The 24,499-nt window shown below is 41.5% G+C and overlaps 1 protein-coding gene across 7 annotated transcripts in view; it reads left to right on the top strand.

Moving 5' to 3' along the window:
- Positions 1-24,499, top strand: part of WDR19 (WD repeat domain 19) — a 98,621-nt gene that overhangs the window by 61,723 nt on the left and 12,399 nt on the right. For 6 of the 7 annotated variants that reach the window (XR_004027209.1, XR_004027211.1, XR_004027210.1 and 3 more), the window contains 11 exons: positions 1,365-1,505; positions 1,587-1,669; positions 2,481-2,564; positions 4,079-4,225; positions 4,833-4,957; positions 6,699-6,811; positions 8,289-8,357; positions 16,872-16,949; positions 18,795-18,891; positions 20,789-20,913; positions 23,784-23,865. Coding sequence is in view for 4 of the 7 variants with exons in the window: in XM_030800832.1 (XP_030656692.1) it covers positions 1,365-1,505; positions 1,587-1,669; positions 2,481-2,564; positions 4,079-4,225; positions 4,833-4,957; positions 6,699-6,811; positions 8,289-8,357; positions 16,872-16,949; positions 18,795-18,891; positions 20,789-20,913; positions 23,784-23,865 (1,144 nt within the window). In the remaining 3 variants the exon portion in view is untranslated. Of the gene's footprint in view, positions 1-1,364; positions 1,506-1,586; positions 1,670-2,480; positions 2,565-4,078; positions 4,226-4,832; positions 4,958-6,698; positions 6,812-8,288; positions 8,358-16,871; positions 16,950-18,752; positions 18,892-20,788; positions 20,914-23,783; positions 23,866-24,499 lie in introns of those variants that run through there. The other variant, XM_030800836.1, reaches the window with a different exon arrangement.

Below are 24,499 nucleotides of genomic sequence, written 5' to 3'. Positions count from 1 at the left end.
GGTCTTGAACTCCTGGCCTCAAGTGATCCACCCACCTCAGCCTCCCAAAGTGCTGGGATAATAGGCTTGAGCCACCATGCCCGGCCCATCTCTACAAATTTAAAAATAAAAAATTAGCTGGGTATGGTAGCATTGCATCACTGCACTCCAGCCTAGGCAATAGAATGAGACCCAGTCTCTCTAAAAAAACAACAGCTTTTTAAAATTAAAAGTAAAAATTTAAAAATTAAATTCATTTTTAAAAATCACTGCAATGAATATTCTACCTAGTACATGTATCTTTAGCTACCTATGATAGTATTTCTGAAGAATATTTTCTTATAAGTCACAAAGTGTACTTTTCATTTTTGACATGGCTAAATTGCTGTTCAAAAGAAATTGTAGTAATTCACACACCCTCCATGTATGATAGTGTCCCCTTCATTCTCAGCAAAACTGAATGTTATCAGTTGTTTTATCTCTACCAGTTTTATAAGCAAAAAAGATATTTTATTTTATGTATATTTGATTATTGGTGAAGTTGAGCATGTTTTTATTTATTTATTGGCCAATTGTATTTTGTTTCCACTTGTATTTTTTAATGAATTGTCTGATCATGTCCTTTGCTCATTTATCTCTTAGGTTTTTGACATTTTCTTTGTCTGGTTACATCAATTTTAGTTCATTCTTTATCTGCATCGTCAAATACAGTAACCACTAGCCACTTGTGTCTACTTAAATTATTTAAAGTTAAATAAAATTTAAAATTCAATTCCTCTGTTGCACCAGCCGTATTTCAAATGCCCAGTAGCTACCATATTGGACAGGGCAGATACAGAACATTTCTGTCATCACAGAAAGTTTTACTAGACATGCTGATTTAGATAAAATATAATCTGACATTACATCTTACTAGTAGAGATTAGTTATTTGATAAGTTCTTTAGCTGTCTTTGGTATCTTTAATGAATTTAACAATTACTAAAGAAATGAAGTTTTTATGTTTAATCATGCCTCATAGAGAAATCTTCAATTTGATAAATGATTTTCTTAATTTTATTCATAGCATTTATGCTATATAGCCAGTATATTACTTTTTATATTAAATTTTATACCAAAAAGACATATGAGGGATAGTAAAAATTTGGTCTTAACCATAAAGTTGATCTAGGCTTTTGCAGAACAAAATATAATTTTGTAATAGCTGGTTTTTTTAAAAAAAAAAAAAAAGACTCAAGTGTTATTTTAAAATCATGAGACTTCCCTGAAAAGATGAAAGTAAACCATAACCTTTGGACTCATTTTAGAGTTAAATTCATTGTTCTGTCTTAAACACATCGTGTTAAGTTAGAATCTGATTTGTTAGTGTTTGCCTTGTGATTGCAGGAGCATGATGAAGCTTGTCTGGCTGGAGTGGCCCAGATGTCCATAAGAATGGGAGACATACGTCGAGGGGTTAACCAAGCCCTCAAGCATCCCAGCAGGGTCCTTAAAAGAGACTGTGGAGCCATATTGGAGAATATGAAGGTCCTCTTTTCTCTGCATCAATATTCATGTGGTCTTTTATACATAATAACTTAGTATTTTAATAATCCTGTCTTATTTTAGCAATTTTCAGAAGCGGGTCAACTGTATGAAAAAGGTCTCTACTATGACAAAGCAGCATCTGTTTACATCCGCTCTAAGAATTGGTAAGAGCTGCCTGCGGTTTGTTTCTGAACAGGATTGGAAATGAACGTGCCTCTGGGGGCTCCCCACTTGCCTCCTTGCCATGCTTTCTCCCTGTCCATTCTGTTCCCCTATCTAGACCTGCCCTTCATCTCTTTTGTTCTCCTTAGATAAGTTCATATTAATAGTTATTTTCCCAAAGAATAGCACATTCTCCTGGTTTGGTGTGGAGAAATCCTTAATCAGATAAATTAGTAGGAAAAAACAAAAACCCTGTTGTCATAAAAGAGTTAATGGCCTAACCATTTTTCTACCTTTAGAGGTGGGAGTGGAGTGGGTGTTAGGAGAAAAAGCAATGAAATCAGCTTTTACCTATAGGAGCCAAGATTTTTCTTTTTTTTTTTTTTTTTTCTTTTTTTTGAGACAGAATCTCTCTCTGTTGCTCAGGCTGGAGTGCAGTTGGCACGATCTCAGCTCACTGCAACCTCCACCTCCTGGGTTCTAGTGATTCTCCTGCCTCAGCCTCCTGAGTAGCTGGGATTACAGGCATGCTGCCACTATCCCTGGCTAATTTTTTTATTTTCATTTTTCTAGTAGAGATGGGGTTTCACCATGTTGGCCAGGCTGGTCTTGAACTCCTGACCTCAGGTGATCTGCCCACCTCAGCCTTCCAAAGTGCTGGGATTACAGGCCACTGCAACCCGCCAGGAGCCAAGATTTTTGAAAGATAGTAATAACTGGTTTTTGAATCCTAAAACCTAGCATTTGGTTATAGCAGACTACTTTTGGAGTGAACACAGTACTCATATTGTTCTCCGGGACCTACCTTTCCAGGGCAAAAGTTGGTGATCTTCTGCCCCACGTTTCTTCTCCTAAGATCCACTTGCAGTATGCCAAAGCCAAGGAAGCAGATGGAAGGTTTGTACACTTTCTCAAATTTATACCATTTTAAAGTAATGTAAGCTTTACAAATTAACCATTGATATTTGCAACCCTGTAAGAAAGGCAAAGCAGAGAAAGACAGAAAACACCTCCATCTACCCCTGGCACTTGGCCTGAAGTGCCAGACTATTAAAATCCTCCTGTGCCTCATATACCTCAGTGTTTCTTTCATATACTCAAATACAGACTATTATCTCTTTTTATTTGAGGGCTTTATAATGGAAGTTGAAATTTTGATATAATATGGCATGAAAATAAAGTGATTGTTATTTTATTAAGGAGGATTATTATTTTATAAATCACGGATGCAGGGGGAAAGAAAAGTGAAGAAACGTGAATTCCACACATACAGCTGCTTGCTTAAGCCACATATGGCTGCTTGTTTAAGTTTGTTTAAGCTGCTTAACTATCCATTGCTATATTTTAACTGTATTTAAAAATGTATAACTCTATTGTAATACAGTTAAAATATAGCAATGGATAGTTAATATCCTAAACGTACAAAGATCTCCCACTACTTAATATAAGAAACTCAAAGACACTAATAGGAAAATAGGCTAAAGACAAGAACACAAGTGCCAGAGGAGGAAAACACAATTATGAAATTGTATTTGATGTAAACATGAAAAGGTTCTACCTCACTAATAGTAATTGTCATATTTGGAAATATTTATTTTAAACTAGTAACCACGTTGTCAAAATGTGCTTATATGTACACAACCGATAGGAATGTAACTTTTGGGCTGGGCGTGGTGGCTCACACCTGGAATCCCTGCACTTTGGGAGGCCAAGGCAAGAGGATCACTTGAGGCCAGGAGTTTGAGGACAGCCTGGGCAACGTAGAGAGAGCCTGTCTCTATAAAAGTTTAAAAATAAAAATTTTTTTTAAAGAAGTATAACTTTCTATAGCCTCTGGAAATTAACTTGGAAATATCTACTAAGAAACTTTTAAAGGAGATTTAATACCTTTCACTTTTAGAAAAGTAACCTTAGGAAATAGAGATATACACTGAATGTCTTGTTGAAATGGAGGGAGCTGAGAGCTGATCAGGAACTGAAGAAGGGTCCTGAGCTCTATCTAGAGGTCAACACAAAGGTTTGAGCTTTGTGAGTGAGGATATATAAAGGTTTTATATATCACCATTAAGCTGTATCTATAATTGTGAAAAAAAATCTATATTTTCTATATTACTATTATAATCTTCCTACTTAAAAGGAAAAAAAAATCAGTAAAATGTTTAAAAATATATAGCTTTGATTCCGATGGGAAAATACAATTTAATATTGATATTTTACTGTTCATTTATCAAATTCCTAAACAGAACATTTTAGTGGGAGGGTTCCTGTTATTTTTCTGATAAAGGAAAAAGAAATTCAGGAAAAATAAGCAGTCACCATCAATAAAATTTAAAAGTGTCCTACATATTTATCAAATTTTCTCCCCAAATTGACAGTGTTAAAAAAAGTTTATCTGAGCTATTTTTTTATAGATACAAAGAAGCTGTTGTGGCTTATGAGAATGCAAAACAATGGCAAAGCGTAATCCGCATCTATCTGGATCACCTCAATAATCCTGAAAAAGCTGTCAATATTGTTAGAGAGACCCAGTCTCCGGATGGAGCCAAAATGGTAGCCAGGTAACATAATACATTAATATTTTTGGACTTTCAAAAACTAACCATAAAAGTAAGCCTCTGCCTTCTATCATCAAATATATTAATTCAAAAGGAATATTTAGTCTTTTTTTTTTTATCAGGTCTAAGTGTTTAAATTCAAAGGCTGTTGTGGTCAGCAGACGAGAGTATGTCTTTCAGGTGTAAGCATATAAGATAGAACTGCATGCTGGGCGTGGTGGCTCACACCTGTAATCCCAGCACTTTGGGAGGCCGAGGCAGGTGGATCACCTGAGGTCAGGAGTTCGAGACCAGCCTGGCCAACATGGTGAAACCCCATCTCTACTGAAAATACAAAAAATTAGCTGGGTGTGGTGGTGCATGTCTGTAGTTCCAGCTGCTTGGGAGGCTGAGGCAGGAACCCAGGAGGTGGAGGCTGCAGTGAGCCGAGATTGCGCCACTGCACTCCAGCCTGGGTGACAGAGTGGGACTCCATCTCAAAAAAAAAAAAAAGAACTGCAATTTAGCTAATAAATTTTGATTTTTAAGTGGTTTCTCTTGGTTGAAAAATTTTGTAAGTCACAAATTTATATTAAGAGTCTAGCTAATTAAAGTACTTTGCTTTATAAAGGTTTTTTCTACAGCTTGGTGACTATGGGTCTGCCATCCAGTTTCTTGTCATGTCCAAATGTAACAATGAAGCTTTCACACTGGCACAGCAACACAACAAAATGGAAATCTATGCAGATATTATTGGTAAATATCATTTTTTCCCTGGTTCTCTTCAAGATGTTTATCATAAAAACACTTTCTCTCTTATGATCTAATTATCAGATTGGTATACATACAAGAATGCGCTTGGTGTAAATGTTTATCATTTATACATAGACACACATGTATCTATGTTATGTGTTGGATTTGAAGATCCCTACTACTTCAAGGTGAGATGGTATTATTAAAAAGGACTATTTTAAAAAATTAAGGGTTTTTTTGTGTGAATTCCAAGAGAGGCTAGATTTCCCAAATCCTGGTACTTACCAGCCAGTAGTAAATCAAAGATTTCAAAATGAAGGTGATAGGAAATGCAGATGATTTTTGAAAATGTAAATATTTTCATTAAAAAATTGAGTTGTAAATTAAGGAAAATGCTTACTTTGATGAAGAGTGATATACACAAGATGTGTTTTTCAAAGATTTGGACAGTCCAAAGGAGAATTTGATATTCTGAGAATGCCTGCTTAGAGGTTTTCTTCTCCTGTTTGCAATTATTTTTAGAAACTACTGAAATAATTTTCAGATTTTCATTTCATAGACCATACATAATGTTATTTGTGTTTTGTTTTTTTTTATTGTGCTAAAATATATATAATATAAAATTTCCATTTAAAAGTGTACAATTTGGTACATTCATTCACATTGTTATGCGGCCATCACCACTGTCCATCTCTAGAACTTTTTCATCATCCCAGACTGTCTCTGTTCCCATTAAATAATAATTCCCCATTGCCCTCTTTCCCCCAGACCCTGGTAACCATGATTTTACTTTCTGTATCTATGAATTTGACTATTCATGGTACCTCATATAAGTGGAATCATAAAATATTTGTTCTTTTTGTGTTACTCTGTTTTTTAAAATTCACAAAATGACCATAAGAACTGACGTTAGGATTCACAAGAAAATATTTATTTCAGTCTTCAAGGAAACAAATTAGGTAAAACCTTCTTGGGATGCTTTGGCTTCCCAAATGACTTCTTGTGAAGTCATTAAGATAATTAGAGAAAACAGAGTTAAAAAAAAAAAAAAAAAGGAGTACAGACAGGCAACTTTAGAATTGCCAGTGTTTAACTTGACAGATGACATTTCTGTCCTAACATTACCACCACCATTTCACTAAAGCAGTTTTTCTAAGTTCATAAGAATATGGTCTGTCTTATATAAGATGTGTATATTAGGGGTGTCTTCCTCCAGCTGGAGGCGCACGGTGGTTGTTATACTTTAGTATTCTATTGGGCCCCAACTCCCATGGGTGAATGTAAACAATGAGTTGGAATTCCAGCAGCTTTTGGGGTCTTTCTTCCTCTACGCTTAATATATTTAAGCCTCAAGCCAAAGGAAAAACAGTCATGTCTTTAACCAGCATCTACTGGCTACTTGAATGTCATCTTCCCTACTTGTCTGACAAATATACAGACTATTGTTTAAACCAGGCATTGCTGAGAGGGATGGATTCCATTTGTATTACTAACAAAAACCTTATAATTTCCTCTCCTGGTTCACATTTAGAGTAAAAAAAAAGATGGAACAGAGTTAATATTTGGAGTAATTGTGATAAGTATGTTTTGTGACAAAAACAGACATTAATAATTACATTGATGTTTGCTGTTAAGAGTTTTTAATCACCTATTTTTAGATCACTTGTTTTTAGATTTTATTTTCAGGTTAGCAATAAAAGGTAAATTTTGCTCAGATATTTTACACAGTAAACTTCTGTTATAGGTTCTGAAGACACTACTAATGAAGATTATCAAAGCATTGCCTTATACTTTGAAGGAGAAAAGAGATATCTTCAGGCTGGAAAATTCTTCTTGCTGTGTGGCCAATATTCACGAGTTAGTATTTGCCAAGAAAATATACACTGACTCCGCAGGAATAATTGTAGGAAATATATGTAAATGCCAGTAACTCCCGCTCAGATTTGAAATCTCAGAGCTAACTCTGAAATCTTCCTCTCCCTCCTGCACCCAGTCACAACCTTCCTTCGTAATACATCTCACATCTGTCACTTTCATTCTAACCACCATCAACTCAATCCAGGCCCAGATGACCTTGCTTCTGATTATTGCAGTAGTTTCTTATTTTTCCTGTTTTTAGTTTGTCTGCCTTTAGAGTTTGTCATCCTTTGTTCCCCAAATAATAGTTGCTTTCACTGTTACAACGCCCCTTGGCCTAAGGCAGGGGTTACAGTGTCCAAAGAAGGGACATCACAGGTAAAGGTGCGCATTGTTCATGTAACAGGGTAGGGACTATTGAATGGCACATCTTGTCTTAAGAAGCCAGCTGTTGCTCACCTCCATAAAATTGTTGTCATTTAGGAATCCAGGCCCTGTAGTGCCAGATCATATGATTTTTTCAAGAGAAACGGAAGCTTGGGGCTGCCAGTTTTGAAATATGTGCCCCAATATTTATAGAATACCTCACTGGCCAAAAAAAAACATGTCTGTGTATGAATTCAGCCTACAGGCCACCACCAATTTGTTGTTGCTGGCCTCTTAGATAAAGTCAAAACTCCTTAGCTGGCACTTAAGAGAATTTCCATAGTTTGACCAACCAGCCAGAACTCCCTAATCTGGCACCCAGCTGTTTCCATGGAAGAGTCCCACACTCTAACAGCCAGGCCTTCATCCATCCTGTTCTCCATCTGGGTTCCTCTCTGCTCTCTACACCACCTACCACAAACCTATTTGTCCTTCAAGTGACACCTTCAGGATCATCTCCATGCAAAACCATCTTTTCTTCCTCAGAGCACCTATTAAAAAGAAACACTGACAATCCAGTCCATTTGTCTTTTTATAGTTGTAAATTTCTTCCTAAGTGTGGTGTTACGGTGTTCAGGAATTAGACAATTATAACTTAAAATAATCGGTCTCTTGTATTATCATCATATCACACAGATCTTCTTAGTAAGATTGTACATAACACAGAAAAGAGGGGCCGTGCCATACCATTCCTGGTATTCTCCACGGGATCTAGCGAAGTCCCACATACATAGTAGCAGGTTGTCAGTAACTATTTGTTGAAAGAATAAATGAATGAAAATAATTAAATCTTCCTACTGAAAAGGGCACATTTTGCCTTTTCATTTCATCAGGACTAGATTCTTCAGAGGGTTAACTGGGTCCTTCCATTTTTTAAACTATACCCAGCTTTTAAGGATATATTTAAGATCCAACACCATGCAAGCCTCTGGTTGAGATGAAGATACTTTCACAGACTGTAATTACTTTGTGTAAAAGCTGTGTGAAAGCTTTGTTTTCCCTAATGTGAAAACATTCTGAAAATTTTTAATTGCTATAATTCTCTTTTCAGGCACTTAAACACTTCCTGAAATGCCCAAGCTCGGAAGATAATGTGGCAATAGAAATGGCGATTGAAACTGTAAGTACACTTTCACTGAAACTTTCAAGAATGCCATTTTTAAAAAAACTTCTTGAAAAAAATTTTAAATATATGCAGAAGTAGACCAAACAGTATTACAAACCCCTACATCCCTATCATGTAACTTCAACAGCTGTCGATACATAGACAGCCTCATTTTATTCATACCCTCACCCTCTTTCCTGGGTTTTTTTTAAGTAAATCGCAGTCACCATATCATTTCACTTGTGGATACAATATGAGTGTCTAAAAGATAAGAACCTTTGGATTTTCTTTTAGGTGTAACTTGCATACAGTAAAGTTCACAAATCCTAAGTGTACAACTCGATTCGTTTTTTCCTCTATGCATACCTGTGTAACCCCCCCAGATCAAGATATAGAACATTTCCAGCTCCCGAAAGTCTCCCTCATGTCACCCCCTAGTCAATATCCCCCACCAAAGGTAACCACAGTTCTGACTTATACTCTTATAGATTCATTTTGCCGGTGTATAAACTTCATAGAAATAGAATCATGCATGTGTCCTCTTATGTTCAGTTTCAGTCAGCATTAGGTATGCAAATGTGTCCATTTGTGTTACTGCACGTAGCAACAGGTCATTCTTTTTTTTTTTTTTTTTTTTGAGACAGAGTTTCACTCTTTTGCCCAGGCTGGAGTGCAGTGGCACGATCTCGGCTCACTGCAACCTCCGCCTTCCAGTTTCAAGCGATTCTTCTGTCTCAGCCTCCCAAGTAGCTGAGATTACCGGCGCCCGCCACCTTGCCCAGCTAATTTTTGTATTTTTAGTAGAGATGGGTTTTCACCATGTTGGCCAGGCTGGTCTCGAACTCCTGACCTCGTGATCTGCCCACCTCAGCCTCCCAAAGTGCTGGGATTACAGGTGTGAGCCACTGTGCCCAGCCCAGCAATAGGTCATTCTTCTTTGTTGCTGTGTAGTATTCCACTATATGACTGTACTACAGTTTATTTACCCCTTACTCTGTTAATGGACTTTTGAGTTGTCTCCGGTTTGGGCATATTATGAATAAATCTGCCCTAAAGCTGTTCATGTCTTTTGGTGAACAAAAGCCCTCAGTTTTATTGGGTATATATCCAGGAGTAGAATTATTAGGTCATAGTATTCTAAATACAGGTCTTTTTGTCAGATATATGTTGCAACAATCTTCAAAGGCAAGCCATGCCTTTTTATTCTCTTGACAAACATAAATTCTTAACTTTTAATAAAGTCCAACTCATGAATCTTTTATAGTTAGTGCTTTTTGGTCCAATTAAGAAATTTTAAGCTGGGTGCAGTGGATCACTTGAGGTCAGGAGTTCAAGACCAGCCTGGCCAACATAGTGAAACCCCATCTCTACTAAAAATACAAAAATTAGCTGGGCATAGTGGTGGGCACCTGTAATCCCAGGTACTTCGGAGGCTGAGGCAGGAGAATCACTTGAACCCAGGAGGCGGAGGTTGTAGTGGGCCGAGACTGTGCCATTGCACTCCAGCCTGGGCAACAAGAATGAAACTCCATCTCGAAAAAAAAAAAAAAGAAATCTCTGCCTATCCCATGATCATGAAAATATTTCCCTTATGTTTTCTTCTAGTAGTTTGTTCTATCTGTCTCATTTAGGCTTATGCCATCCCAAATTAATTAGGTATATGGTGTAAGGTAGGGGTCAAGGATATTTCTTCTCAATGTGGATATCCTGTTGACCCAGCACCATTTATCAAAATACTACCCTTTCCACCACAGAATTACCACAGTGCATTTGTCATAAATGAAATTACCATGTAGTATGAATCTGGTTTGGGATCCTCTAGTCTTTTCCATTGCTTTAGTCATCTGTCCTTGTACCAATACTCCGTTGTCTTGATTACTATATGTATTACATATTATAATCTTTCTGTTTCTGTGGACTTGCCTATCCTAGACATTTTATATAAATGGAACCATATAAGATGTGGCCTTTTGTGCCTGCTTCTCTCATTTAGCATCATGTTTTCAAGGCTCTTCCATGTTGTAGCATGTGTCAAGAATTCATGCCTTCTTATGGCTGAATAATATTCCATTGTATGAATATACCACACATTGTTTATTCATCAGTTCATGGACATTTGTTGTTTCTTCTTTTTGGCTATTATGAGTAATACTGCTATTAACATTTGTGTGCAAGTTTTCATGTGGACACGTGTTTTCATTTCTCTTAAGTGTATTACTCAGGAGTGAAATTGCTAGGCCATATGTAAACTCTATGTTTAACATTTTGAGAAACTGTCCAACTGTTTCCCGAAGCAGCTGACCACTTACATTCCAACAGGCACTGTGTGAGGGTTCCAGTTTTTCTAATAACAATTCCTTGATATTGTCAGCTATCAGTTAGGGTTTGAATTTCTTCAACTCTTGCATAAATGCTTTCATACAGTTTTTAGTTCACCTCAATATCAAGACAAGCCTCATGTATTACGTTTAGTTTATATGGGCCTTAAGTCTCTTTTCATCTCCCTTCCCCTCCCTTCTTCTCTAGTTCTCTCTCACTCTCTCTTTCTTTCTCTCTCTTCAACTCTATATCTCCTAAACACCGCCCCCACATGCATACTTGCTATTTATTTGTTAAGAAAATGGGTCATTTATCCTGAGGAATTTCTGACATTTTGATTTAGCTAATTACATCCTTGTGGTATAATTTCCCTGTATTTCCCACTAACTAGTAGTTAAATCTAGATACTTGATCAGATATAGATGATATTTCTGTAAAAACAACTTCATAGATGGTACCATGTACTTCTTATTCTCATCACAGCAGTAGGGCCATATCTTTTTTTTTCTTTTTTTTTTTTTTGAGATGGAGTCTCACTTTGTCACCCAGGCTGGAGTTCGGTGGTGCGATCTCAGCTCACCACAACCTCTTCCTCCTGGGTTCAAGTGATTCTCCTGCCTTGGCCTCCAACAGTAGCTGAGATTACAGGTGTGTGCTACCATACCCAGCTAATTTTTTTGTACTTTTAGTAGAGACAGGGTTTCACCGTGTTGGTCAGGCTGGTCTCGAACTCCTTACCTCAAATGATCTGCCCACCTTGGCCTCCCAAAGTGCTGGGATTAAAGGCATGAGCCACCACACCCAGCCTAGTAGGGCCATATCTTAAATCAACTTGGGCTGCCATCATAAAATACCATAGTCCGGGTGACTTCTGGAGTTTGGGAAGTTCAAGATCAAAGTGCTGGTAATTTGGTTCCTGGTGAGGGCTCTCTTCCTGACTTGCAGACAGCAGCCTTCTCACTGTGTCCGCATGTGGCCTTTCCTGTACATGTATGCAAAGAGAGAGATTTCTTTCCCTTCCTCTTAAGGCTACAGTCTAACCCTAATTACCTCCCAGAGGCTCCATTTCCAAGTATCATTACATGAAGGTTGGGGCTTTAACAGATGAATTTGGGGGATGCAGGGGGACACAAACACTCAGTTCATAATAGCCCATATTTTTTTGGTCTCTTTTTTTTGTTTTTTTTGTTATTTTTTGTCACCCAGGCTGGAGTGCAGTGGCACAATCTTGGCTCACTGCAAACTCCACCTCCTGGGTTCAAGTGATTCTCCTGCCTCAGCCCCCTGAGTAGCTGGGACTACAGGTGCCCACCACCACACCTGGCTAATTTTTTTTTTTTTCTATTTTTTAGTAGAGACGGATGTTTTACCATGTTGGCCAGGCTATTCTCAAACTCCTGACCTCTGGTGATCCACCCACCTTGGCCTCGCAAAGTGTTGGGATTACAGGCATGAGCCACCATGCCCGGCCTTGTCTCTCTTTTTATGGCGTTAAGATTGATTATTGGGTGTAGGTTTGGTCGGCCTGATCAATCTATGATAAGCTTTCCCATCAACTTTTCACCTAATGATTTCACCAACCATTGATGATTATTACTTAGATCGGGGTGTCCAATCTTTTGACTTCCCTGGGCCACATTGGAAGAAGAAGAAGACTTGCCTTTAATTAATAAGTCCAGAAGGGCTCTGATTTGGGTAGTTCAAGTGTCCATTGCAGGATTAATCAACTGGTGGCCACAGGGATGGAATATCATGCCTGGGAAAATTGGGTCAAATTCCCACCACTAGACAAAGTTCAGTAGCCATGGAGATGGGGTCTGTTAAGACATGGAATTTCCACTAGAACTCCCTGGTTGAAGTGAAGTAGAAGCATCTCTCAGAGGAGTTGAAGGAATGAATATTAGACAAAATTATGGATGTCCCTTACAGCTGTCAAATTTCTCTCCTTCCATTAGTATTCTGTAATCCCACAGTACGTTCTCATTGTTGTGTTTCTAATGGATTTTGTTAAATTTTATTAAGGCCAAGGACATGTAGTCAGTAAAACCAACATATTTGTACTTATTGCTGGGATTACTTCATTCAGACAAGTCCATTCTGAATTTTACTACTGAATTTTTTTTTCAAGTGCAGCTGCAAGTCATTTTATTCTCAAGCTGCAAAATCTCTAGTGGCTCCCCATTGCCTCCACAATTCATTCACAAATTATCCTTCATGGATCATAAAATCTTAGAAATACCTGGAAGTGAACCAGTCTAGCCTCCTTCATTTTACTGATGGGGAAACTGAGGTACCAGAAGATGATATGACTAACCTACAGATACCCAAATAGAAAGTAATTGATCTGGGACTAAAACCAAAGCTTCATTTCCTTCCCACTTACCTCTTAACACTCCTCTAGGTCAGCAGCCTGTGCTACAACTAAATTGGCCACTTTTTTTCCCCCATTTTGAGACAGGGTCTCTCTCAGTTGCCTAGGTGGCACGATCACAGCTCACTGCAGCCTCGACCTCCTGGGTTCAAGCAATTCTCCCACCTTAGCCTCCCAAGTAGCTGGGACTACAGACATGCCATCACACCTGGCTAATTTTTTATTTTTTGTAGAGATGGGTTTTTGCTATGTTGCCTTGGCTGGTCTTGAACTCCTAAGCTCAAGTGATCCTCCCACCTTGGCCTCCCAAAGTGCTATGATTACATGTGTGAGCACAGTGCCCAGCCTTAAACTGCCCTCTTTTATTTGAATAGTTCAGGGCTTCACCTCCTTCATTCCTTCACTCTTCCTCCTTACACCTAAAACACCCCTCCCCCTGCACCTCTGCATCTCATACCCCTACCCAATAAGCCTTTCCTAAACTGTCCTTGGGATGAAATTTCACCCTCCCTAGAATAGTCTAAGCACTTTGAATGTCACTTATTGCTATAGTAACTCCCTTCAGATTTACAAGTTCCTCAAGGTCCAGAACCCATCTCTTTACAGAGTGTTTAGCACATGGCAGTCACTCAATTAATATTTGTTGAATTGAGCACATGTTGGTCCCCAGCTCAGTGAAAACAGATGATACAAGTTTCCTTCCCAATCCTCCATTTCTTTCTTTCTTTCTTGGGAACCTTCCCCTGGGGAAAAAAAAATCACTTTTACTCATGACTTGCATTTTCTCACAATCTGTGCGCTTTCACCTGCTGATTCGCAGCCAGAAGCCACACCCCTGAGTTACTGGGTACATCGTCAAAATGCTTGTGCTTCACCCACCCCCACTCACCCCCATCCTCAACACCTCAAGGCTCTGAAATGCCTCCTTGGTTTATGGAGGGGTAAGGGAAGTATGAGGCCCCTCACTGGGAGATGATGGGGAAGGTGGGGCTCACTGGTGTCCCTCAGGTGAGTTGGGAGAGTCCTCCTTACCTCCTTGCACTCAGCTTCTGCCTTCCCCACTCCACGAACTTGCTTGGAAAGTTCCCCACAGATCTCTCACTTGCTAAATATAGAAGTCTCGTCTCAGTCTTCACCCTACTCCATGTTATGGTAACATTTTACCCTATTATACTACATCTTTCTGGACATTTTTCCCCTCAGAACACTGCATCTTCTGTTCTCCACTTCCTTCTCAGATGGTCCCTTCTCCACCTCCTTCCCTGGCCCCTCTGCCCCTTCAATGCAAGCGCCCCTCAGCATTCCATCCGCATCCTGCCATGAGTTGCCTTTGCCTGGCCACATCTATTCCCTGCTGGCTCTCCTGTCTGTCCTGACACTTCGAGTGTGCTCTGCTCTCCCTGGGGGCAGCTGCCATTATTGCAGGTGATAAAAACAATAGGGACAGCCGGGCATGGTGGCTCATGCCTATAATCCCAGCACTTTGGGAGGCTGAGGTGGGCAGATCACCTGAGGTCAGGAGTTCAAGACCAGCCTGACCAATATGGAGAAACCCCATCTCTACGAAAAATATAAAATTAGCCAGGAGTGGTGGCATATGCCTGTAATCCCAGCTACTCAGGAGGCTGAGGCAGGAGAATCACTTGAACCCGGGAGGTGGAGGTTGCGGTGAGCAGAGATCACGCCATTGCACTCCAGCCTAGGCAACAAGAGCGAAACTCCGTCTAAAAAAAAAAAAATAGGGACACCTATCGAGTGCTGACCCTGCCAGTGGGGTGGCCACATTTTGCATATGTAATAGTGAAAATTACTCATTGCTTCTCTGAAATTTAAATTTAACTGGGAATCCTGTATTTTTATTGTCTGTATTTGATAGTCCTGTCTACTTGGCACCTGTCCAAGCCCTGTACGTGTATTGACTTATTTAATCCTCACAACAGTTCTGTGAGTTAGGTGCTTTTATTGCCCACATTGAGGCCCCAAGAGTAATCTGCCCATGATCACATGGGTCTCAAGTAGTGTCACTAAATTGACCTCCAGCAGGCTGGCTCCAGAGCCTTTGCTTTAACCATTTCTCTCTCCTGGCTTATTCACCCAAAGCCATCCACAGAAGCCATCAAGAGAACAAGCTCTATCATTTATGTCCCAACGTCCCTGCTTTACCAAAGTGGCAAGAGCAGAGGTGACACAGATTGGTGAAAGCCTAGCTTTTTCCCCTGACGATGACCACAGGCAGGGCAGTGTGCAGAAATCCTGCAGCCTGACAGCCTCTGCACCTGCAGGTTCAGGGTCATCTCTTTATTACTCAAGTCTACTGATTGCATCCTTCCTCTACCGGACAGATCACTTGCAGACTTGTCCTCCTCCCTCCCCTGAGGTGTAGCAAGCAAGGCGTGTTGCTGAGTCCCCAGTGATCATCTCCTCCATTTCCCGGTGGCTTTTCTCATTGTAATGTCATTACCATGATAAGACTGTTCAGTGTTTCTTCCCCCAAGCTGAGCCCCAGGTGTGTTTTTGGCTCACCCCTTTTTAATAGACAGAATTCTGAAGCCTCCTAATTTTGTAATTCCCTAGTGCTTCCCCTAAATTCCTGACCTCACACATTATGTTCCTGTTAAACTCATACATGCCCATCCTGCAATGTGGTGCATTATTTTTCCTGCTCAACACCACCCAATACTTCAATGATTTAACTCACCTTTATGGAGATGACTTTTCTTTTTTTTTTTGAGGCAAAGTCTCACGCTGTCACCCAGGCTGGAGTGCAGGGATGGGATCTCGGCTCACTGCAACCTTTGCCTCCCAGGTTCAAGCCGATTCTTGTGCCTCAGCCTCCTGAGTAGCTGAGATTACAGGCACGCACTACCACACGCAGCTAATTTTTGTATTTTTAGGAGAGACAGGGTCTCGTCATGTTGGCCAGGCTGATCTTGAACTCCTGGCCTCAAGTGATCCACCCGCCTCAGCCTCCCAAAGTGCTAGGATTACAGGCGTGAGCCACCGTGCCTGGCCTAGAGATGACTTTTAAGTAAAGATTTCTAAGCCAGCCTTCTCTCCAGAACCCCACCCACATTTCAGCTGCTTGCCCTTGTCCAGGCTCCTCTGGCTGGGACCCTCACTTCAATGACACGTAGTCGTGCGCAAGAGCAGTATCTCAGGGAGCCGCTGCAGAGGAGGGCACCTGGAGTGATACCGTTGTGTCAGCGCTTGTGCTTAAGATGCTGTCCTCAAGGTGTCATAGTCACTTAAGAAAGTTTTTATTAAAACATCCAAGGGCCAGGCACGGTGGCTTGCGCCTGTAATCTCAGCACTTTGGGAGGCTGAGGCGAGCAGATCACGAGGTCAGGAGATCGAGACCATCATGGCCAACATGGTGAAACCCTGTCTCTACTAAAACTACAAAAATTAGCTGGGTGTGGTGGCGCGTGCCTGTCGTCCCAGCTACTTGAGAGGCTGAGGCAGGAGACTCGCTTGAACCCGGGAGGCGGAGATTGCAATGAGCCGAGATCATGCCACTGCACTCCAGCCTGGCGACAGAGCAAGACTCTATCTCAAAAGAAAAAAAAAAATTCAAGAAGTACATTCTCTGTGCATGTGAAAGAAAATATGGTATTTTGATACAGCAGGTAAGAAAAAGCTTCTAAGGATGGATTTTTATTAATGGAGACTCTAGCAACAAATGAAGAAAGGCCCTGATCCTATGTCATATTTCAGGCACTTTACTATGGGTACTATTAATGTTTTTTATTCCATCTCCCTAAGCAGAAGACTGTCTTTTTCTCCACTCTTGCTCGGTTTAAGATGCTGAATTTACTGGGTCTTTCTCTCTGATTAAACAGGTTGGTCAGGCCAAAGATAAACTGCTGACCAATCAGCTGATAGACCACCTCCTGGGGGAGAACGATGGCGTGCCTAAGGTACTGAACACGTGGGCTTCGTGTGCGTCCTCAGGTCTCAGTTACAGTTACAGTTTGATTCTGCCTGTTTTTACCCATCATGCTTTTACAACATAGACATGAAAATTTTCTCTCTGCCAGTAGCGTAGATCATCTAGACCAGGAGTGTCCAATCTTTTTGCTTCCCTGGGTCACATTGGAAGAAGAATTGTCTTGGGCCACACATAAAATACACTAACACTAACAGTAGCTGATGAGCTAAAAAAAAAAAAAATCACAAAACTCATGTTTTAAGAAAGTTTACAAATTTGTGTTGGACTGCATTCAAAGCTGTCCAGGGCCACATGTGGCCTGCAGGCTGTGGGTTGGACAAGCTTGATCTAGACAGACCCTGCGTTTTGGAGGATAACGTATATTCACTCTTTAAAATTGGCTTTGCCACCTGTGAGATAGCCATGCCCCTCTAGATAACAATCCTCACCACATACAATTTTTCTCAAATGTTATAATTTTGTTTATTCTAGGAACTATGAAAAAAGATCACTGATGTTGAAACTATGACTTAGCACTCATCTCTAAAACTCAGTGTGCTTTGTTTATATTTCAAAAATTATAGAAGTTAACAAAAATCAGATTAAGCATAAAGGTAGTTCTCTATAACATAAAATAGAAATAAATTGGCCAGGCGCAGTGGCTCATGCCTGTAACCCCAGCACTTTGGGAGGCCAAGGCAGGTGGATCACTTGAGGTCAGGAGTTGGAGACTAGCCTGGCCAACATGGCGAAACCCCGTCTCTACAAAAAATATAAAATTAGCCAGGCATGGTGGGACGCACCTGTAGTCCTAGCTACTCCGGAGGCTGAGGCAGGAGAATTGCTTGAACCCAGGAGGGAGAGGTTGCAGTGAGTCGAGATTGTGCCACTGCACTCCAGCCTGGGCGACAGAGTGAGACTCCATCTCAAAAAGAAAGAGTAAGAAAGAAATCATTACAAGCATATTTTCAAAATAGGTGACTCACTGTGGCTTCCTACAGAACATCCATCTTCTCCCAGTCCTGGTGAGGAGAGACCCACACACCTTTGAGAATGCCCCAGACCTCCTTCTTCCCCTTTGCTTTATGTTCAAGGAGATTTGCTGGTGAACTTAAGTCACTGATTGGAAGCAAGGGCAATAGAATGTCACAGCTGGAGAGGACTGTAGTGGTCCCTGAGTCCATTTTCTGCATCTTACAGATAAAGCCACAGAGACTCAGAGCAGCTCAGTTAACTAACCAAAGGATACAGGCCCTTCAGCTGCTCCAGCCACCTCCCATGGTGTCCACTTACTCTAATCATCTGAAAACCAGCATCAGATGCTCGCAGCTGTTTAGAGTTGGAATTGGAATGGAAAATGGCCAAAGGCCAAAGAAAATGTTATGGGTCAGAGAAAATTGATATGCATATAAAAATTATTGAAAGTTTGCAAAGTTCATATATCATGTAAGAATATATTTTGTTTCCAAGTACATGAGAAATACTCTGTGGAGTAGGGTCAGGAATAGACAGATCCTATGGTTCAAATCCTGACTGGCCCCCTCCTGTTGTTTCAGCTTCTTATCAGTGAAATCGGGATAACAATAGTGCCTTCTTCCTAGGGTGGGTATAAGGATTAAAATGCATTAGTATTTCTCAAGTACTTAGAATACCATCTGGCCATATTGAGCTCTGAATAAATGTTTAATAAATAATTCTTTATTCATTGAGTTTTTTAAAGCAATATCAATTCTCAGTTAATGGCAGATGAATGTGATTCTAACTGAAATACAAAATTCTAATCTCCCCTTAGCTAATGAAGAAAGTAATGTTTCTATAATGGTTTATATGTCAGGATGCCAAGTACCTGTTCCGCTTGTACATGGCTCTGAAGCAATACCGAGAAGCTGCCCAGACTGCCATCATCATTGCCAGAGAAGAGCAGTCTGCAGGTAGGTCCGTGATACATATGTGTTCTCCCCAAACAGGCAGCAGAATCAAGCCCCAGCCCCTTTTCTGTGTAGGACAAAGTAGCCTCTACGTTTCTAACATAGGCTTGCTTTGAACCCAAAAGACTAAAGAGATGACTATTTCTAGGTTTCAGAGGGGTTAGACAATGTACTATCTATCCCAGGGGACTGTATAAATGTAAGAGACTAAGACCATCTCTTAGCAAGTGCTATTTCCTCTCCCCGCCCACAACCTCAGAGTTTCTGTCTCATGAATGATGTCTCCTCTCACCCCTCCAGCCCACAGCCCCCTTCCTAGACCACAACCCCCTTCCTACAGTCTCACGGCATTTTCTTTCCATTCTCGTGTGTTTGGCCTTAACAATATGAGACATTAGGCGATGGAGGGTAATGATGCGGTGCTCTTAACAGACCTAGTTCTTTATAATGTGCAGAGACTTGATAGACTCTTCAGGATGGTTCTGCTCACATGTGCTCTGTCAATACTTATTGAGTGAGTAAGAGAATTAGCCTGATATCTTCATTAATTTTTATGAGCTGATCTTCTTAAATCTTTATAAATGTGGACACAATTTTGGAAAATATGCAGTCAAATAAGTCATTACTTTATTCAGCTTACATTGATGTAACAACAACTTCTTTCTGTCAGATGCGTGCTAGGAGCTCAGGATACAGAGAGAACTGACACACAATTCAGCCCTCAAGGTCATGATTTGATGGGAGAGACAGAAAGTAAATTCAGAGTTGTTGTACAGGGTGACAAGTCCCAGACTAGAAAGAGAAATAGGCTGAAAAGGCACAATTAAAATAAGAGCGACTGCTGGGTTACCCACAGAATCCTGAAGGTTGGGGTAGGGAGAGTTGGAGGATGGAGACGAGAGAAGGCAACGAAAGCTTTAGCTGAGTTTTGAAAGGATGGGGGAGCAGGGGACGAGGGGGAGTGGGGGTTGCTGGGAGCCAAAGTGCTGGGATGTGGGGAAATGGGGGTGTGGGGAAGTGCTGGCAAGGCTGCAGCATTTACATGCCCTGGAGAAGGAAGGGAGGGAAAATCAGGCCAGAAAGGAGCGCAGAGGCCGATCCTGAAGGGCACAAGTCCTCTGCCCAGGAATTTGCACTTCCAGGCATGAGTGGCGCCATTGGAGGGTTTTATGCAGGGGTGTGACCTTTAGGTGTTTGGGTGTGGATCAAGGCTTGAGGGTTTTGAAGGCATACTCTGACATCAGATGTGAGCCCAGAGCAATCCTGATGAGCACTACAGCAGAAGGAAATGGTGAGAAGCATTCACAGTGGGCATGGGAAGGGAGGCTGGAATTGGGAGACTGAGAGTTAGACTCAGAACTCCATGGTCTGGTGGACTTCAGGGCCAGGGGGGTGCCCTGAGGAAGAGTAAGACATCAAGGAGGACACCACCAGTTTTCACCAGAGCGACTGGCTAGATGTTCATAACATCAATTAAAATAGGAAATCTGGCCGGGCGCAATGGCTCATGCCTGTAATCCAGCATTTTGGGAGGCCGAGGAGGGTGGATTTCTTGAGCCTAGGTGTTTGAGACCAGCCTGGGCAACATGGTGAAAACCTTGTCTCTACAAAAAACACAAAAATTAGCCAGGCATGGGGGGATCACTTGAGCTCGAGAGGCAGAGGTTGCAGTGAACAGAGATTGTGCCCTTGCACTCCAGCCTTGGTGACAGAGCAAGACCCTGTCTCTGACAGACAGACAGACAGATAAATAGGAAATCTGCTGAGTTGCTTTGAATAAGACATTATTAAGAGATTACTAACAAGAAGATTAACAAAATCCACTAGTAAGATGGGGGTCCACAGAATGTCCTCAGATGTCACCCTTTGCAGTAATGTCATTTTACCACCTTTTTTCAAGGCAACTACCGGAATGCACACGATGTTCTCTTCAGTATGTATGCAGAACTAAAATCCCAGAAGATCAAAATTCCCTCTGAGATGGCCACCAACCTCATGATTCTGCACAGCTATATACTAGTGAAGGTGAGGCCCATGGAGTGACTTGGGACATAACCTGCCAGGTGTTTGTCCCCCATTGAGATTTTCTCTAGGCCCTTCTCTGTTGGATTAGAGTGATTGCCTAGATCTCTGTATTGTTAAGTAACAAAACAAGAGACAGAACATGTCTACAATACACTGCCTTGTGTGGAATGAGGCATGGGGCAGGAGGCACAGCATCAAACTCCAGTATGGGGACAGGGAGACGGGGAGACGAGGGGGACCAGGCTTCATCATGTGCATCTTCTTATAGTGTGTGCGTTGTTTTGTTTTGTTTTTGAGACGACGTCTTGCTCTTTACCCAGGCTGGAGTGCAGTGGCACAATCTCGGCTCACTGCAACCTCTGCCTCCCAGGTTCAAGCAATTCTCCTGCCTCAGCCTCCCAAGTAGCTGGGATTACAGGCACACGCCACCACACCCAGTTAATTTTTTTGTATTTTTAGTAGATATGGGGTTTCACCATGTCGGCCAGGCTGATGTCAAACTTCTGACCTCAAGTGATCCGCCCGCCTTGGCCTCCCAAAGTGCTGGGATTACAGGCGTGAGCCACCACGCCCAGCTTTCTTATATTGTTTCGATTCTGAAATATGTAAATGTATTACCTGTGCCAGAAAAATAGATTTACTTAAAACATCTTTCTTTATCCAAAACTTGTTAGTTTATTTAATTCTGTTAGTGGATTTCATAAAATTCCACTGTTTTGTAAATATTGTTTAGTTTTCATCCAAATATAAAAATAATATATATTCCCTAAGAAAGTTTAAAGAATATAGAATTTTTTTTTTTTTTTTTGATATGGAGTCTCACTCTGTCACCCAGGTTGGAGTGCAGTGGCTCGATCTCAGCTCACTGCAACCTCCATCTCCCCTGCTTCAAGCAATTCCCCTGCCTCAGCCTCCTGAGTAGCTGGGATTACAGGCAAACGCCACCATACCTGGCTAATTTTTTTGTATTTTTAATAGAGACGGGGTTTCACCATGTTGACCAGGCTGCTCTCGAACTCCTGTCCTCAGGCAATCCACCTGCCTCGGCCTCCCAGAGTGCTGGGATTACAGGTGTGAGCCACTGCACCTGGCCAGAAAAGATTTTTTTAAAAATTCATCCTTTAAGTCCATCACCCAGATATAACAGTTGTTAGTAGTGATGTATATATTCTTTGTACTTCTATAAATGCATGTTTTTTACCAAATTGAGATTATGTTTAGTTGTGTATATTCTGTTTTTTAAATCAGTAATTATCAATACAAACAAAAATAGATCCTGCAGACATCAAGTACTTGTATGTATAATTTACATAAATGAGTCTGGGCATGGTTGCTCACACGTGTAATCCCAGTACTTTGGGAGGACAAGGCAGGAGGATCACTTAAGCCCAGGAGTTTGAGACTGCACTGAGCTATAATCACACCACGGCACTCCAGCCTAGGCAACAGAGCAAGACCTCAACTCTAAAAAAAGACACAATACAACTTACATAAATGTCATGTATATTCATGTGTACATTTATATATATACATATTTCTGTAAAGATACGGGCAGACTCCAACTTACATATTTTTTCAAATGTTCATTCATGTCACAGTACATCTTTCCATATTAATGCTAAATTGGTTCTCTGACCTGTCCACAAAAGCAGTCATGTTATGAATGATTTACATCCTAATTATTGTCTATATCAGCACTGTCCAGTAGAACGTTCCACAGTGACAGAACTATTCTATACTGTACTGCCCAATATGGTAGCCACTAACCTGGCTGTGGAGCACTTGAAATGCAGCTAGTACAGCTGATAAACTACATTGTTAATTGTATATGATTTTAGCTTTTATATTTAAGTAGCCATACGTGACTAATGCCTACCACAGGAGACTGCGCAGGTCTATAATGCTGATTCTAAGGGAAATGCATCTGGAGTTATAACTTGCAACCTCCAGGAGTACATTTCCCTTCAGAGAGGCAGGAGGATCCCTCTTCCATAAAGAAGGGGGTTGGAAGGAGAGAAGTCTTTCTCAGCTGCAGACATGAGTGGTGATTCAATGTCCTGGAAGCACAGAATCTAACAAAATGGAGCCTTTAGGAGTGCAGGGGGCACAGAAACACATTGGTGGAAGATGCGGGGCAAAAACAGGAATTCCTGTAAGAGGCCCTCTTGCAACAGAGCTTTCTAGCACCATAAGCCACAGGGGTGCTTCTTGAGTCGTTTTCTTTGGCCCCAAGGGTTGGCATCATTCCACACTCACCCTGCACATTCTCACCAAGTATCCTCAGCCCTGACCCCTCATCTGTCTGCTTCTCTCCATCCCCACTGCCCCACCGTTTTGGCTTACTCATCTCACCCCTGGATGACTGCAGTGGCTTCATGCCCTGCTGACTCTCAAGGCTCACCCCATCCTAAACGCACCCCTCGATGTGTCACTGACCCTGCTGGCCCTTGCCCAGTCTCAAGCCTTCCACCCGTCATTGCCCTCTGAGCACAGATAGGGCACCTTTCCTTTAGCAGATTATTCTCTCTACCTGATTCCTGACTCACTCAGCTTTCGGGTCTTACCACAACGTGGTGAAGTTGGTCCCCCAAGAATGGCCAGTAAGAGATAGACCAGGGATTTGAACCCATACCAAGTGGTCTAGGGCAAAGTGAAAAGCAGAGCATAGGGTAGGTGAGGCCATGGGGCCAGGCAGCAGCTGTTGAAGAGAAAAAAATGGAGGGATCTCTAGTGGCATCAGCCAGGAAAGTCTACAAGGATCCCACAGTGACCCTGGGCCATCATCAAGGAGTTGTTTATTTGAGGGAACAAAGCATGAATTGGGGCCAATCAACGACTATGAGAAGAGTAAAATATGTCATTTGTTTCAGATTCATGTTAAAAATGGAAATCACATGAAAGGGGCTCGCATGCTTATTCGGGTGGCCAACAACATCAGCAAATTTCCATCACGTAAGTACCACTGACCAGAGCTCTCACCCATCCATGCCCCATGCCCCATGCCACATGCTAGCACAGCGCCCCTTTTGCAGGCTCCCCTCATACACTAACTTGTTTAATTCTCACAGCAGCTCCATGAAGTCGTATGTGAGGGCCCCAAGACCACTCCCAGGTTTGATGATTCTTCACTGGGAGGATTTACAAGAGTCAACACACAGTAGTATCAAAACCTAGATTTATCACAGCAAAAGGATCTGAGGCAAAATGAGCAGAAGGATTCACCCAAAGGCGAGCAGGTGCAGGCACGGACCTCTGAGAGTCCCTTCCCAGTGGAGCACACAGGACGCAAGTTCAGTAACTCCTCCAAGACTGACTTGTACAACATGATGAAACATAGAGTGCCAAGAAGCTCATTAGAGACTCAGCAGCCAGGAGTTTGATTGGGGTGTGGTCACATAGGTGCCCCCTGCCTGGCATGTACCCAGTTTTCCAGGCTCCCGGAGAGCAGGTGTTCGGCATAAACCACATTGTTTGTACAAAGATTTTAGGCACGGTGAGCCACTCATCAGTTCTGGAAACGGGGGAACCGTCTCCAAATCTATGTTCCAGATGCGAGCCAAGGGTTAGCTGTTCAAGCTTTTCCAAG

The sequence above is a fragment of the Nomascus leucogenys genome, chromosome 20 (assembly GCF_006542625.1).
Source record: "Nomascus leucogenys isolate Asia chromosome 20, Asia_NLE_v1, whole genome shotgun sequence".
Lineage (NCBI taxonomy): Eukaryota > Metazoa > Chordata > Mammalia > Primates > Hylobatidae > Nomascus > Nomascus leucogenys.
Note: the sequence above shows the minus strand (reverse complement) of the source record. Positions and strands in the feature narration are given on the sequence as shown.